Here is a 15,606-nt window from a genome sequence, read left to right as displayed (position 1 = left end):
TTGCTTTATCCTGTACCCTAGTTTGCCCTACCCCCTGTAATCAATAAAGTTCTCCTTTTTGACTGGTGTGGGAGACTTATTGAGGGGTGGGTCTAAATTATGCCTAAGAGACCCTTTAGGTCTGCGGACTAAGGGAGACTTTCCTTTTTGCCCCCGGACTTGGGGAAGTACCCCAAGTGCCTGTATTGGGTCGAGTACCTGTGGTACTTTAGACCTGTGTTACCCCAAGGACACAGGGCCGCAAGACAGTCCATTCTTGGGGTGGTGGCAGCACGGTACCCCCAGACTAGCGAGTGTGCTCCGGGAGAGGGGTCGGCCAGACATAAGGCGCCCCTAGGGGGGCATTCAGAGCCTGGAAGGTGGTCGGGCGCAGGGAGGTGGGTGGCTTGATGCAGGAGCACCCCCTACTGGCCCGCCTCACGTGGTGGAAACAGCGGAGGGATACGAATACCCAGCTGTGTTCCTGAGGTGGGATCTCTGCACCCGCCACACAAGACATAAATTTCTATACAGGCAGTCCTCAACTTGCAACATTTCGAGTTGCCAAGGTTTGCACCTACAATGTTTATAAATTGACACCATTTCAACTTTATGGCATCAGTTTCGACCCCAGTACTCTTTCCTGCTATGGCAGGGGGTCAGACTTGATGATCTGCTCAGGTCCGTTCTGACCCTACTAACTATGAAGTCCACAGTAAACCTTAAGACCTCATATAAGCAGAAGGTTGTGCTTACTACAGAAACAAATTAAGCTTAGCTCATTTTGAATTGGAAATTAAATTATAGTCTCAACAGCAATCACCTTTACTAACAGGCATCTTTGCTGGGTGTGGTGTTTCATAGGACAAAAAAAAGGTTGTCCATCAATAGGAACTTGCAACAGTAAAGCATAATCTTGCGGACACATTTTATTAAAGTAATTTAACTCATGCAAAAGGCCCACCAATTGTCCTTGATTAACTTTTAGGTGTATTAAACAACCAAAGTGATGGATCGAGTTGGGAAAGTTAAGCAATGCATCTAGGCTAAATAACATGATTACAGAAGAGAAAGCAGGCACCAGATCCTGCCCAGGGAAGGTAAGTGATCCAGCTGCCTGTGCCTCTGGTTTGCTGAGCCGTGTGCATTTGGGTGCTCTGAGAAGCTGAGAGTGATTACTGACTGGGCCTGACAGAAACCCTAACAAGGGAGAAGAGCTAGTCCAGGCCCAGCAGGGCATAAAAGGAGACTCCCCAGGGAAATGAAGCCAGCGACCAGCAGCTGTAATCAGTTTGCAGGCAGTTCACCGGTCAGTTCTGAGGCCAGTTTATGGTGTTCCCTGACCTTTTTTTTTTTTTTTTTAAATTGAGGGATAAGCCTTTCTGCTTGGCATGAGGAAGTGGGGGAAAAAATGGGAACCCTTTGTGGCCACCGAGAAATAAACAGGCCAGTTCCAGGTGGCCTCGCTAGGGAAGGTCTGTTTGGAAGAAGAGCAGTAAGAGAGAAGGCAAATTAAGAAACCCAGGGAAATGGCTGGAGGGCGTCTGCTTGCACCCGTGAAGTTTTTGTCCAGGTAGGACCACTCACCATAGACACTTCCACCCAGGTCCAAGTTTCATGCTGTGGGGACTGCAGCTTGCAGGTTCCTTTCAGTGACAGCCAGGTCAGGGAGCGCCTGGGGTATGAGTGGTGCCTCCTGGTGGTGTCTCCCAGGGAACTGGCAAGCGAACTAAAGGAGGAGGTGGCAAGGCTCCAAAGCGTCCTCTGCCATTAGGCATTCATGGATTTGATGGTGGAGGAGACCTCTGGGATTGTGGAGGAAGAAATGCCAGATGAAACACTAGAGAACAGAGAGGACATGGACACACAAGAGGGTGGAAGCTGGAGGCTTTTGACTTCTTGGCAGCAAGGCAAGATCTTCACCTCCACCTGCAGTCATTCATCTGGAGAACAGATATGCAGCCCTAGCAGCAGAGAAGTAAGAACACGTTCCATTGGTGGAAGAAGACAGGCTAGGCCTCAACAAGGTGGGACCACCACCAAAAATAAATAGGTGGTGGTGGTTGAAGACTCCCTTCTGCAGGGGACAGAGGGAGCCATCTGCCGACCTGACCTGTTGTCTTGGGAGGTCTGCTGCTTGCCTAGACCCTGGATCCAAGATGCCATAGACAGATTACTGAGGCTCATTTGGCCCTCTACTACCCCATGCTGCTCATCCATGTGGGCACCAATGATACTGCCAGGGGAGACCCTGAGTGTATCAACAGTGACTATATGGCTCTGGGGCTCAGGTTGTGTTCTTATCAATCCTTTTGGTCAAATGAAAGGGCCCAAGCAGGAACAGGTGCATCCTGCAGATTAACACCTGGCTGTGCAGGTGGTGTTGCCACAGGGCTTGGCTTCTTCTAACACAGGATGTTGTTATAAGGATTGCTAGGAAGAGCTGGGATCCACCTGATGAAGAGAGGGAAGAGAGTCTTCACAGACAGGCTTGCTAACCTAGTGAGGAGGGCTTTAAACTAGGTTTGCCAGGGGATGGAGACCAAAGCCCTGAGGTAAGTGGGGAAACAACCTTGTGACAGAGGATGCAGAAAAGGCTGAAGTACTCAATGCCCTTTTTTTCCTCCTCTTCACAAGTGAGGTCAGCTCCCACATTACTGGAACAGGCAGTACAGTTTGGGAAGGAAGTGAGCAGCCCTCAGCGGTGAAAGAACAGGTTAGGGATTACTTAGAAAACCTGGGCGCGTACAGGTCTATGGGGCGGGATGGGATGCACCTGAGCATCCTGAGGAAATTGGCTGATGTGACTGCAGAGCCATTGGCTATTATCCTTGAAAACTTATGGCGATCAGAAGAGATCCCAGATGACTGGAAAAGAGCAAACAGTGCCCATATTTAAGAAAGGGAACAAGGAGGACCCAAGGAACTACAGACCAGTTAGCCTCACCTCAGTCCCTGGAAAAAGCACGGAGCAGATCCTCAAGGAACCCATTTTTAAGCACTTGGAGGAGACAAAGGTGGTTAGGAAGTCAGCATGGATTCACCAGGGGCAAGTCATGCCTGACCAAACTGACTGCCTTCTAAGATGAAGTGACTGGCTCTGTAGATGCAGGGAGACTGGCAGATGCAGTGTACCTTGATTTTATCAAGGCTCTTAATATGGTCTCCCACAGCATTCTCGCAGGCAAGCTAAGGAAGTATGGGCTGGATGAATGGACTGTAAGGTGGACAGAAAAACTGGCTGGAGCATCAGGGTCAGAGAGTAGTAATCAATAATTCGATGTGTAGTTGGCAGCAGGTATCAAGTGAGGTGCCCTAGGGGTCGGTCTTGGGGCCGGTTTTGTTCAATATTTTCATTGATAACCTGGAAGACTGTATGGAGTGCACCCTCAGCAAGTTTGCAGATGACACCAAGCTGGGGGGTGTAGTAGATACACTGGAGGGTAGCGTTAGGATTCAGAGCGACTTAAGCAAATTGGAGGATTGGGCCAAAAGGAATCTCATGAGGTTCAACAAGGACAAGCACAAAGTCCTGCACTTACGACAGCACAATCCTACACACAAGTACAGGCTGGGAGCCAGAGGCGATGCGTAGGGGGTGGACGTGCACCCCCTGCTAGGCTGTGCTCCCTGTTTAGCTGGCAGGCAGGGGGGCAGGCGGAAGCACCAGTGCCCCCCCTGCCAGTGCTGGCCGGGGAGCTGGGCTGCCAGCAAAAGCAGCTGTGGAGCTCCGGAAGCAGCATGGCTGCTTTTACGGTGAGTAAGATTGGTGCTGCTGTGGCCAGCAGGATCAGCCACTGGGGGACCCCCCCGGTTGCTGACTCAAGAGGCACCAGACACCCATGCTGGGGGCTGACTGGCTGGGAAGCAGCTCTGCAGAAGAGGAATGGGGGGTTTACAGAGGACAATAAGCTGAATATGTGCCAGCAGTGTGCTCTTGTTGCCAAGAAGGCTAACAGCATACTGGTCTGCATTAGTAGGTGTGCTGCCACTAGGTCAAGGGAAGTGATTCTTCCCTCTATTCTGCACTGGTGAAGCCACATCTGGAGTACTGTGTTCAGTGTTGGGCACTCCACTACAGAAAGGATGTGGACAAATTGGAGAGTCCAGCAGAGGACAACAAAAATGGTGAGGAGGCTAGGGGAGGGTGGAGGGATTTAACAGCAGCCTTCAATTACCTGAAGCGGGATTCAAAAGAGGATGGAGCTAAACTATTCTCAGTGGTGGCAGGTGACAGAACAAGGAGCTACGGTCTCAAGATGCCGCAGAGAAAATTTAGGTTAGATATTAGGAAGAATTTTCCTGCTAGGAGAGTAGTAAAACACTGGAACAGTTTACCAAGAGAAGTGGTAGAAGCTCCATCCTTGAAGACTTTCAAAACCCAGCTAGACAAAGCTTTGGCTGGGATCATCTAGTTTGGGCTGGCCCTCCTTTGAGCAGGGAGTTGGACTAGATGATCTCCTGAGGTCCCTTCCAACCCTTTCTGTGATTCTACGAAAGAATCACATCACAGCCAAAAGTTTAAACCAGTTTTTAAAACAAAAATATAATACTGGTTCTGAAGCCTGAGATTAAATAATTGACCTTGCTCATGCATTCTTCCTGTCCAGTGCCTCTTCTGCACGCAGAAGTGTAACTATGCTCTTAGTATCAACAAAAGGTCAAATTATTTACGAGAATCATAGCCAAGGTATTCTCATTTACCTTCTGCTTATTAGCATACTATTGATCATCTAGGATATGTAGTGACCACATTCTAAGACAGCTTTAAAGTGTCCAAAATATCTGAACCTGTTAGCTTCCCAAATTAAAAGATTTTTATCCACCTGAAAAGATTCTCTATTTTTACGCTGTCGGCGCCTTTCCCTCAGCAAACTCTTTTGTTTTTCTTCTTCCTCCTCTTTCTCCAGAGCCCTGATGTGTTCTTCAAAACAGATGAGGGCGTCTTCTTTATCCATATCTAGAAATCACACAGGGAGTTTGAAATCAAAATATTTCTTACTTGACTATTTCTATTTGCAGCTCCTCTCCTCAGTCATAATTAATTTTATAATGGTAAAGGACATTACTCAATAGCAGTAAATAAGGAGAATAAAAACAGTGCAGTAAAATAGGTCTCACACTACTGAATCCTAGTCAAGGAAAAGGAAACTTCTCTAAAGAAGTTTGTAGGTGGGAAGAAGGGCCCTTGTGTTACCCCCTCCCCCCATGCCCAAACTTATGTAGTAGCTATGGGAAAAAGTACAGGAGGCACGTGTCAAATTCATGGAGTCATGCTCTGTTCTTGGACAACACGAACCAAGTCGGTCTTTGTAGGGAACCAAGGTGTGCTTCTATCAGAGAGAATGAGTTCCTTTCTAACTTTAAATTCTGTCTACGCTAGAGTTTGAGAGCTGAGGCACAGACCACACCTTCTTGATAGGCATGATAGACATTTGAGGGTCTTTATGGGGGTGAGGGACAGAAAGTGGCTGCTGCACTTGATACTCACTGTAAAACATTGCTCCAAATCCCAGAGCCTAGCTGGCACAAGGGCGATTCAGTCTCCATGACAAGGCAATTGCTTGCCTCACTATTAAGATTATAAAGAAGATTATCAATATTTTTTTCTAAAGCTAAGGGGTGTGGTGGCAAAATGGTTATGACATCTCACTATGGCTCTGAAAGCAAGAGTTTAAGCCCTGTCCTGGACTGATGTCAAAGGCCATCCCTGGCTGATCCAGCTCTAAAAGGATCAGCATCGTTTGGGCTGTGGAATCAAAGATGACCAGAGTGCTAGCATCACTTCCTTCTGTACCATTAGTTAAGAAAATTGTGCATTTTAACTACAGTAGCCCAATGAGGTGTTGTGGCTTGAATATACCTCCCTTCCTCTTGTGGAGCTAAGGGCTGAACAGAGCAGATCGTTTTACAAGGTTGCTTAGCAGCTGTTCTAATTAGCTGCCGCTGACCTGGGCAAGACAAACCATGTTTAACTATCTGGAATCATTAACATTAAACCAGTTTCATGCCCTCTTCTTGAAGAGATTTCTGAACATTATTTTCTTACTCTGAAGTTCCTCATCTTCTGCAAATGTAGGGTTGTCCATCAGATACTGCTGAGCCTCTGACCAAGTGGTACAATAAGTTACATTAGCCATGTTATCCAGTATGTTTTTTAGAGCCTCCCAATTCCTTTTTCGCAACTGCTTGGCTTGTTCCTAAAAAGAGAAACAACAGTCAAGGGCAAAAAAAATCGAATTTTTATCAATTTTTCTTAATACTGTATCATGCAAGAACAAAAGCCAAACTATATCCAAAGAACATGACAGCATTCTAGACATAGTTGCATAAAAAAATCTAATTTTAGTTTATTAAATAAACTGACTGGTTGAATCCACAGTCATGTAATCTTTTATTGATCTTGTCTCATCTTTCTGGTCAATTCCATAAAACCTTAATCAAGTATTACCAATGAGTAACTGTTCATTTTTAAGATAGCATCAGCACAGCGCAGGTGTTTTATTATGGCCTACTCAGATGTTGAAGGAGCTGTTTTGCCTAGTAGATCTAAAACGCTGGTTCTAGTGTTTACAAATAATAAATCATCTAACAACCATTAGAAAATGCAGAAACTTTGAAGTCGTCCATTACTTTTGTCTTGAAACATACCTTCCTACATATCCCAACATACCTTAGATTCACTGTTTCACACTAGCTGGAAAAATATTGTGTAATGTTACTACACAAAATTGAGCAGCTCCTATAGTCCAGAGGTTAACAAATGATCCCTATTATACACAGGGCCAGATCTTCATTTGGTTAAATCATAGTTCTGCTTGAAGTCAAAGGAAATATGACAATTTATACCAATTAAGGACCTGGCCCAAGATTTGTTTCAATACGTTGTTCAGATCAACATTAGTTAAAAGTACTTTGGAACAGAAACTAATTTATAAATTAAGTTATATCCACATTAAAAGGCTGAGTAGGATTTTCTTAGTGAAACAAGACATTAATAATCCTACAATCACCAGAGCTACTTCAATGAGAAAGGGCAATAGTAAGTGGGATTTTTTAAGTTTTACTAATTCAAAACAAACACAAAATCACTTACAAATTCTTTACTTTCTAGAGCAAGTTTAAATCGGTTTTCTTTCAGATCGAGCTCAAAAAATAACAAAGAAAAAAAAGTTACCTTCTCTTTCTTAGATAAAAAGAACAACACGTCTTCATAAATTTCAAGACGATCACGCTCTGATATTGCATTCCAGACCTCCATCTCTCCAAACATTTGTTCAGCTTTTCTGTTTAGTTAAAGGAAATATGAAGTAACATATAATCATTTTGTCAAACACCAATTTAACCATCACTTTGACTGACTACAAATATAAGTGATCTGGATCACAATCAACTACTTTTCTAGTGTACAGATTACAGATACAAAATTTGTTAGGTGCATCTCTTGGGTCAACTGATGCACATTACTACAAAAAAAATTCTTATTAGTTTTTGTTACTTACGTGGAGAGTGAACAAGAATATAAAAAAAATATAGATTCCAATAGCATAAATAATGTTTTTTATAGGAAAGAGTTCATGAGAATGATATGAAACCACAATACACTGTGGGATGCAAGTGACAGTAAGGAAAACTAGGGCTGTGTTTTGATTTGGCTTCGGATTTAGCCATTTCAGAGGACAGCAATTCACGTTGGCATTTCATATCACTGTCCTGTTTTGTTTCAGCCGAATCGCCTGTGAATCTGGTTTAAACGGGCTGCAAGGGAAGCTTCACACAGCCCCACCCAGCTGGGCAGGGCTTGGGGCCCCCAACAGGGAGCAGGACGGGGCCATGGGTGACTTGTCCAGTGGATGGAGAGGGCTGCTGCCCTCCGTGCAGGTGAGGAAACGCCTGCACAGCTCTCTGATCCCTGTCATGGTGGGTCATAGGCCAAGGAAGCAGCACAGAATTGCGAGCAAGCCTGCTGGTCCCTGCTGCGTGACCTGGCTCTGCAGGGAGCAGAAATCCCGGGCTGAACAGGACGGGCAGCAGCAGGGAGGAGACCCCGGCATGGATCTCTGTTCCCTGCGGAGCCAGGTCATGCGGCAGGGATTCTCCAGCCCCCAGTTCAATTCCCCATCCCTAGGCCTGCAGCAGCAGCCTGCTGAAACCCCACACGCAGATCAGGGGCCCGTGCACCCCAGGAAGAGCTGTGGGAAGTGATCAAAGAGCTAGATGTCAATATCAGAGCAGTCCTTCTCCCACTTTCTCCTTCCTCTTAGGTTTTTATTCCCTGAAAGCCCGGCTCCAAAACTCCCAAACATTTCAAAAATGGGAGTGAAGAGAAAGTTGAAATATATTCAATATAGTGGTAGTGGCTCACCATGACTTAAAAGAAGAGTTGGAGCTGAGGGAGACTGTGGTTAATGGGCTTATCTATCTATCTGTCTTACTCAGATGGACAGTACTACTCTTGTGGTAGGTTCCCATTGCTTGTTTGCCCAGGGAGGCACATATTTTGGAATCATGCTCAGTATTTTCTGCATTTAAATCAACTTCACAGTTGGTTTCCATTACTGGGCACATTCTGCCTTTTAGTTCAAAGATAGATAATGTATCTAACATGGTTTCCTTGCATGCAAATGTAAGACAATGGGCCTTTGCCCCCATGCTAATTTGGTGGGAAGGGGAGGAAATAACCTTGTCTTGTATTTGAATAAATGCGGTAAAGTTACTTTGATATTTTATATGCTCCAAAAGAAACTCATATGGGTAACAATAATAAAATAAAAGACATATTAAAAATTAAACACAGAGCTCAGAAGGGGAAGGGAAGAAGGGGAAAAAAAAAAGATTGAGAAAAGTCAGCTCGCTTATAATGCCACTCCACAGTCAAGAGGCAGCAAGATCAGAACCAGCACACATGTCTATTATGCATAATACTGAAGCATGTAAAAATAACTTAAAAGTGTTTCAGTTTCCTTCACTCCTAGTTAGTTGAGATCCAATAATAATCAGTTCTAATATTTTGTCCATGGCTTCAATCTACTTTACAAAGAGGATAAAATTTATGCTTGTAGTCCCAAGATTTATCAGACTGAACATTACCCAAAAGTTAATATTCACCAGCTACGTAGCCAACCAGATTTAAAGGTTGAATTTGAAAAACAAATGCACTGGTTTTATACATTAAGTTGCTCTTACTTATATCTTGTTGTAGATGTCATCTTGTCATGGTTTTCAAGAAAACGCTGGAAAGATTCTTTAGCTTCTTTGTATTTTGATCTGGCTTCTTCTTTTTCTTCCTTTTCTGTCTGAACCTTGTAAGCATTAAAGGCTTGCTTTTTTTCACTCAACTTTGCCAAAGCACTAAATGTGAAGGGAAAAACAAACCAGATGCTTATTTACACAAAACTGGAATCAAATTAGAAAAGAAAGAATGCAAGTCTCATATTAGCATACCTTCAGAACACAAGACAAATTTTAATAATGAAGGGTGGTAAAATGAACTTAATTCTATGGAAAAGCACAAAACCAATATTTATATTACTGTACCAGCTTTCATTTCAATAAACTGCATTAGAAAAAATAGCATTGCGAGATAAAGAATAAAATAGTAGAGGTGCACCAATACATTGGTCACATATCAGACTGGTATCAATATAAAGAAAAAACTGTCTGTATTGGATAATGGCCCAATGGGGCCAATAATTTGGCTGAGAAGTGCCCATACTGTGCAGCCAGCAATGTGGAGAGCTGCCTCCAGCTGGTAAGTCCAGTGTGGTGAAAGGAAACGGGAGGGACACAGATCAACATCCCCTGCAGTGAGGGACGTGGCAGGGCCGGAGCAACATCTTGTGGTGGGGGGTGCACCCCTACAAAACAGTCTTGTAAAGAGGCACTATCATCAGAAAACACTGGGACACTCCATATACATAAAAAGTATCAAGTGTGTTCAATATTTAATAGGTCCCACAGAATTCTCAGCATCTCCATTAAAAACAGAAGTCCATTTCAGGACAGATTTTCAAAACATATGTAGACCATTTAATTATAGTCGTGCTGCTAATGCTGGCATAACATTCATTAAATTTTGGGTCCAAGATCATGAATCATTCCATTAGTCACCTTCATGTAGGTCCCAAGACATTACCTACTTTTGAATGTGTACAAAGAGGCAACTGGCTTAGCATACAAACATCTGTATTTCGTTCAACCATAATTTGTTCATAAAGAACTACAATGTAAATTCAAGGATCAAAATAGAGCATATGTTTGTAAGCAATTCAGCAGTAAGTAGGAAGTACCTGTATCTTGGATCATTAATGATCATTTTCATAGCTTGTTCCCAGGAGGCATTGGAGGGTACACGCTGTGAAGACATTAAATCAATAATGTGACTACAGATTTGGCATCAACATTGTATGTTTGTTTCCTCAGAAATATTCAATCTGGGAGGTGAGATCCCTCCAACAGACTTTTCCCTGACTTGACTAGAAGAGTTGTAGAGAAATATAATACTTCCCTTTAATAACTTTATTAGTAATATTAAAGTGATGTTGTCATAACATCAGTCAACAGAAAAACAAATTTCAGGTTTTAGGCTTATCACTATTTTTATCCTTTGATTCTTCTTCAAGTAACTCCTGCCTCACACTACAGTGAAAAATATTCTAGAGGAACTCTTAACAACCAAGCTATATGGAAAGAAAAATCCAGTATTGACTCATTTTTCTTCCAGCCCACTTGTCTTTTTAATGGTGAGGAATTCAGAGAGCAAATCAAAGAGACTTAAGTTAAAATACTTTTGATGCTGCAGAGAAGTAATAATATGATTAAATCATTATAAAATTTCAGCTATGCAGTTGTCTGTAACAGTAAGATTATGACTTCCTAAGGATGAATTTTAAGGGAAAATTTTGTCTTTAAATGGAATTTTCTTTAACAATCTGAGAAACAGAAGAAAAAAGGAGATAGATTTTAAGGTGTTAGGTCCACTCCCCTCCTCATACACTCCAGGAACCTGTTCAAATATCTGTTGTTAAAAGAGTTTTTACTTTTGTAGGGCTGGATTTTTAGAGCCCTGTCACCAAAGCAACAGCTTCACATGGTAACCAAATCAATCATAATTTCTTGGACAACAACTGGAATTTTTACTTGGGTTATAGTTGCTGTGGGTGGAAGAGGAGAAACAAAAAGAAAAACTGAACTGAGAAAGCCCTAATTAAAACACAAACATCTCTAATAAAAGACTTAAGTATACTCTTTCTATGACAGTTTTTTATTTCCTTCAAATCTAAAAGTCAGCTTTTTAATACTGAGATTTTCTTTTGGAAAACAAGAGAGAAGAAATAGCACTCAAGAAAGCACATTTTGTAGTAATTCTAGAAGTTAAGGTAAGTTGACCCAATTTAAAAACCTTTTCTTTCAAAAGCTCTTTAAATGCTTGTTTCGCTTCTTCTTTTGTATTCCACGTATATGTTTTTTTAACTGGCTGGGCATCGTCCTCCTCTTTTTTGGGAGTAGCACTATAAATAAGAATTGATAAAGAGAATAATTAGACAAGTAAATACATAATTTAGCAGTTTAACAAACAGTTATAGGCACCTATAATTGACTGCATAGGCACCTGGCTGGGGTCTTATGACCCCTTCCCCCCCAGCGCTCATTCTTGCCTATGGCAGGGGGTCAGACTTGATGATCTGTCTGGGTCCCTTCTGACTCATTGATTCTATGATTCTATGAATTACCATTAATTTTAAAAATAAACAATCAAGAGAACATTGCTGAGAAACAGCATTCATAATTTTAACAATAAACTCCATTTATATAAAGTGCTTATCAGTCGGAAATAAAATACACACTTGTCAAAACCCCAAGCCCCAGATCCAAGTTAAGGATTTCATTACAGAACAACTTTAAAAGTACCTTTCTCTTTAGAATGACAAGATGCTGCTACGATCAACAACCTGTTCTAGTTCCTTGCCTTTCCATTTAAAGTGGGAGAAAGAGGTAAGGCATTGCCTATGAAGGGATCTTGCCTTTGCCACTTACTATTAACCCAGTCAGTCTCCTGACCTCCCAGTTGCAACAAGTTCTCAAGCTTTCAGCGATGAAAGGCAAAGTGTGTATAGTTTGTCTCTCTAGAGAAGAGATCATATACACCTTTATAGCTGTTCTGATTTATTTGGACTGTTTAGCCGAAACATTTTTTCTTATTATACACAAGAATGTAGGCGTTTCAGAAGTACTGCCTGTTTAAACTGCACTCAGGTCAGTAAGAAGTTTAGTAATTTTTCCACATTGACAGTGTGAACAGTTCTGTACTTTAAACATTTATCCAGCATCTCTCAAAACATTTCAGATTTCTTTAAAATAAACTGAGTCATAAGAATTTCCTATTAAATTTGTAATGAGATGAAGGACTAGTTAAAGATTTAAAGGGAATTGGTTGTTTTTGTTTTTTTTTTTTTAAAGGACTGAGCACCTTTTCTGCACTCTTCATTTCTTACTCATTTCTCTTTGCAAAGTCTCATTCACTTCCCCACCCCCTTTTTGTCTCAGAAAAAATGCCAAGAGAAACTCTAGAGTTTAGAACCTTGTCTCCCTTCTGGAATTCTGAACACTTAAGAAAGTGTTAGACAACTGCAGCCAACCCAAGTCACAGGATTTTACTTACTCTGCTGAACCCTCCTGCTTAAAACCTTCCTCTACTGTGTTTGTGACAGTTTCTGCATTCTGTTCCTGTACAACGGGAGTAGCATTGGTTTGCTGCACTTGTTCATCAGCTGTAGCTGTACCTGTACTTTCATTTTCTGCAGCAGTTGCAGTAACACTACCAGTAGCAGCTGCAGAACTAGTAGTAGAAGCAGTTTCACTTTCTGAGGCAGCTGTTGCAGCAGGGGTGGCAGTAGTTGCAGTAGCAGCTACAGCAGTTTCAGCAGCTGCAGAAGTGGTGGTGGTGGTTGTTGTATTGGTTACTTCTGTTGCAACAGCAGCTGTAGATGTAGTTGGAGTTGATTCTTCTGGTTTGCTGCTGAGTATGTCAAAAGAGAAATAGAAAGAGCAATTAAATAATCATTATGTCAATTAAGCTTCAGGGAAAAGTATTTCAGTTAAAGGAAGTTTCTAAAATACACAGTTAGTAGACCCACCCTACAAAATGTTTTTCCACAAGTAATAAGGAACAAAAAATAAAGTTATAAGGACAATCTTCAAAGCAGAAGTACTTTAAGATGATACAGCTGAAGAATAAAATGAAAACTAGACAACAAGAATGAAGGCAGACTTTTTTTTTTTTTTTTTTTTTTTTTTTTTTTTTTTTTAGGGGATCAGGGAAATACTTTTTAAAAATAGAAAGGCACATTATACATTTTGTACTGATGACAAGTTTTTAAGTGAACATACCTGTTTTCTTCTGCTTTAATCATTGCTATAAGGAAAAAAAATATATAATTTCAAAACAATTTTTTTTTCAAAAGCTGCTTATGTTTAGGAAAGTTATTGTTGATATTTTAAGAAGGCAGATGTATAAGTAGATCGTTATTTTAAATATGCTTCAATAACTTTAAAAAAAATCAATTAGAATTAAATGATGCAAAATCAAATCATAACATAAGAACTCCAACCAAACAGTTTTTTGCAACCCCTACTTGCTCTTCTGTGGTAATTTTAAAAGCTATTGGGGTTAACACACATTACGAAAAGAATTTGACTAAACCCCATATCTTTTCTATCTAGTTTTTATCTAGTCAATGGTTTCTTCTTTAATTTACATATTTAAACTTCTCATCTGTGATCTAACCTTCCTTTAATAAACAAAAAATCTATATATTTCTTGACTGAAGTTATTTTACCTTCAATATCAAGGTAAAATAGTACCTACACAATCAGTAAACAGAGCAGTACATGTCACCTGTTCAAGGTAAGAAGCTACTTTTTTTAAATAGTCAGAAGGAAATCCAAATGTGATGTAAATTTATATTTCTACCTCTTGTGACCTAATATTTTTCAAACAAAGAAGCATCTCTGGATGCATGGTATTGACTTCAGCATTAATTTTATCCAACATTAGATCATGCAAAGTAACGATGAGTAATAATTAGTTAAATATTATGATTTGTTTCATTTTTATCAAAATCGTTCACCAAGCAAAGCTAGTGGTAATGTTTATATTCAACTAAAACAACACGCATTATTAGTAGTTTTAGTACACTGCAGATGACATTGTAACAGTGAAGCATTTAATATATGACACTACCAATGCTGAAACAAGAACAGATTTCTTTCTGCTTTCTAATTATTTACTGAACAAGTTCCTTCACTTATTTTACTCCACTCAGTTTCTAATAAGAATTGCTTCAACAGTAAGACGACAGTGCAAATAGTTCACATATAAACAACATTTTCAAAATTAACAGATTTTCAGTGGCCATAATGTTACCTTCAAGATCCTCAAGTTCTTTAGGTTTTGCCCACCGTGACTCTTTTGTTTGGGAATTATAGTAGTAAGGCTTTCCTGAATCAGATTTGTACTCTTTCCAAGGACATTTAGATAATAATTGCTGATGCACAGAAAAAATGCACAGAAAAAAAATCAAAATCATATTAAATCAATTTTGTAACACTAAAAGATTTCTACAAAACAATCCCTAAAATAAACATTACAACAAAAAGTCTTAAATGTTAGTACATACAATGAAAAACATTTCTCAAGAACAGTAACAAGCAAACCCAATATCATTTTAATTCCAAAAGCAGAGGACCCTAAAAATCTGTACTTTATACAGCACTGATTTTTGAAGTTCTGAAACAATTTCTTTAAATCTTTTGCTATAAAAAGACCTCTTTATGCAATTATAAATGCAAAGCTTTTCTAGCATTTATAAAATCAGTTGGATTAGTTTTAGGGTCTTCTGTGGTCAGATGCAAGATACTGAAATAAAAAATTCTCATCCATGTCACATGGTGGGCATATTATGCCGCTTATGCTACATGGTTATCTACACAGGAAAATGTACCAGTCTAACTATACCAGGGCAATCATTGTTGCTGTTATAACAACTGCTTTGCACCAGGATAGCTTCACTGTTAAGTTTTTGTCCAGATACAAGCTCACAGTAAACCATTCCAAAGCTTTCACTTGAGCTTAATTTACCTCAGCAGGTGTTTTAAGATCATCTGGTTTCTCCCATGTGGATTGCTTTGTTTCAGTATTATAATAATAAGTTCTTCCATCAGGTGATTTATGTTCAGTCCATACAGATTTCTATAGGAAAACATAAAACAGATCATCAACGAGGTATAAAATGTGCTTTTCTGGAATGGTTTAAAAAAAAACACTGACAGAAAAATTAAATACAAAGGGAAAATGGTAAAACCTGTTTAGACTGGTCTTCAGTTACCGAACTGTTGACTGTGGTGGTTTGCTGGGCTGAACAGACTACTGGATGTGCAGTCTGAGAAAAAGAAGAGACACATTTCTGAAAATGCATACCCATTTCTCCTATTCATTTAAAAAAATAAAAAAGTACTAAGTGAGAAACTGGTAACCTTCACAAGAGCCTATAGATGTAAGTATGGCAAAAACATTACAACTTTAACCCTACAGTTTCATAGTTTCTAGGGTCAGAAGGGACCTGAGCA

The 15,606-nt window shown here is 40.5% G+C and overlaps 1 protein-coding gene across 3 annotated transcripts in view; it reads right to left on the bottom strand.

Moving 5' to 3' along the window:
- Window positions 1-15,606, bottom strand: part of PRPF40A (pre-mRNA processing factor 40 homolog A) — a 49,429-nt gene that overhangs the window by 19,073 nt on the left and 14,750 nt on the right. For 2 of the 3 annotated variants that reach the window (XM_019522403.1, XM_019522405.1), the window contains 11 exons: window positions 15,342-15,419; window positions 15,119-15,229; window positions 14,405-14,525; window positions 13,369-13,393; window positions 12,641-12,997; window positions 11,381-11,489; window positions 10,269-10,333; window positions 9,166-9,330; window positions 7,157-7,265; window positions 6,029-6,179; window positions 4,806-4,939 (listed from right to left, as the gene is read on the bottom strand). In XM_019522403.1, the coding sequence (XP_019377948.1) occupies window positions 4,806-4,939; window positions 6,029-6,179; window positions 7,157-7,265; window positions 9,166-9,330; window positions 10,269-10,333; window positions 11,381-11,489; window positions 12,641-12,997; window positions 13,369-13,393; window positions 14,405-14,525; window positions 15,119-15,229; window positions 15,342-15,419 (1,425 nt within the window). The remainder of the gene's footprint in view (window positions 1-4,805; window positions 4,940-6,028; window positions 6,180-7,156; window positions 7,266-9,165; window positions 9,331-10,268; window positions 10,334-11,380; window positions 11,490-12,640; window positions 12,998-13,368; window positions 13,394-14,404; window positions 14,526-15,118; window positions 15,230-15,341; window positions 15,420-15,606) is intronic. The other variant, XM_019522404.1, reaches the window with a different exon arrangement.

Source organism: Gavialis gangeticus, unplaced genomic scaffold (assembly GCF_001723915.1).
Source record: "Gavialis gangeticus isolate Ggan-Ray unplaced genomic scaffold, GavGan_comp1, whole genome shotgun sequence".
NCBI lineage: Eukaryota > Metazoa > Chordata > Crocodylia > Gavialidae > Gavialis > Gavialis gangeticus.
This window is presented reverse-complemented; position numbering and strand designations above follow the sequence as displayed.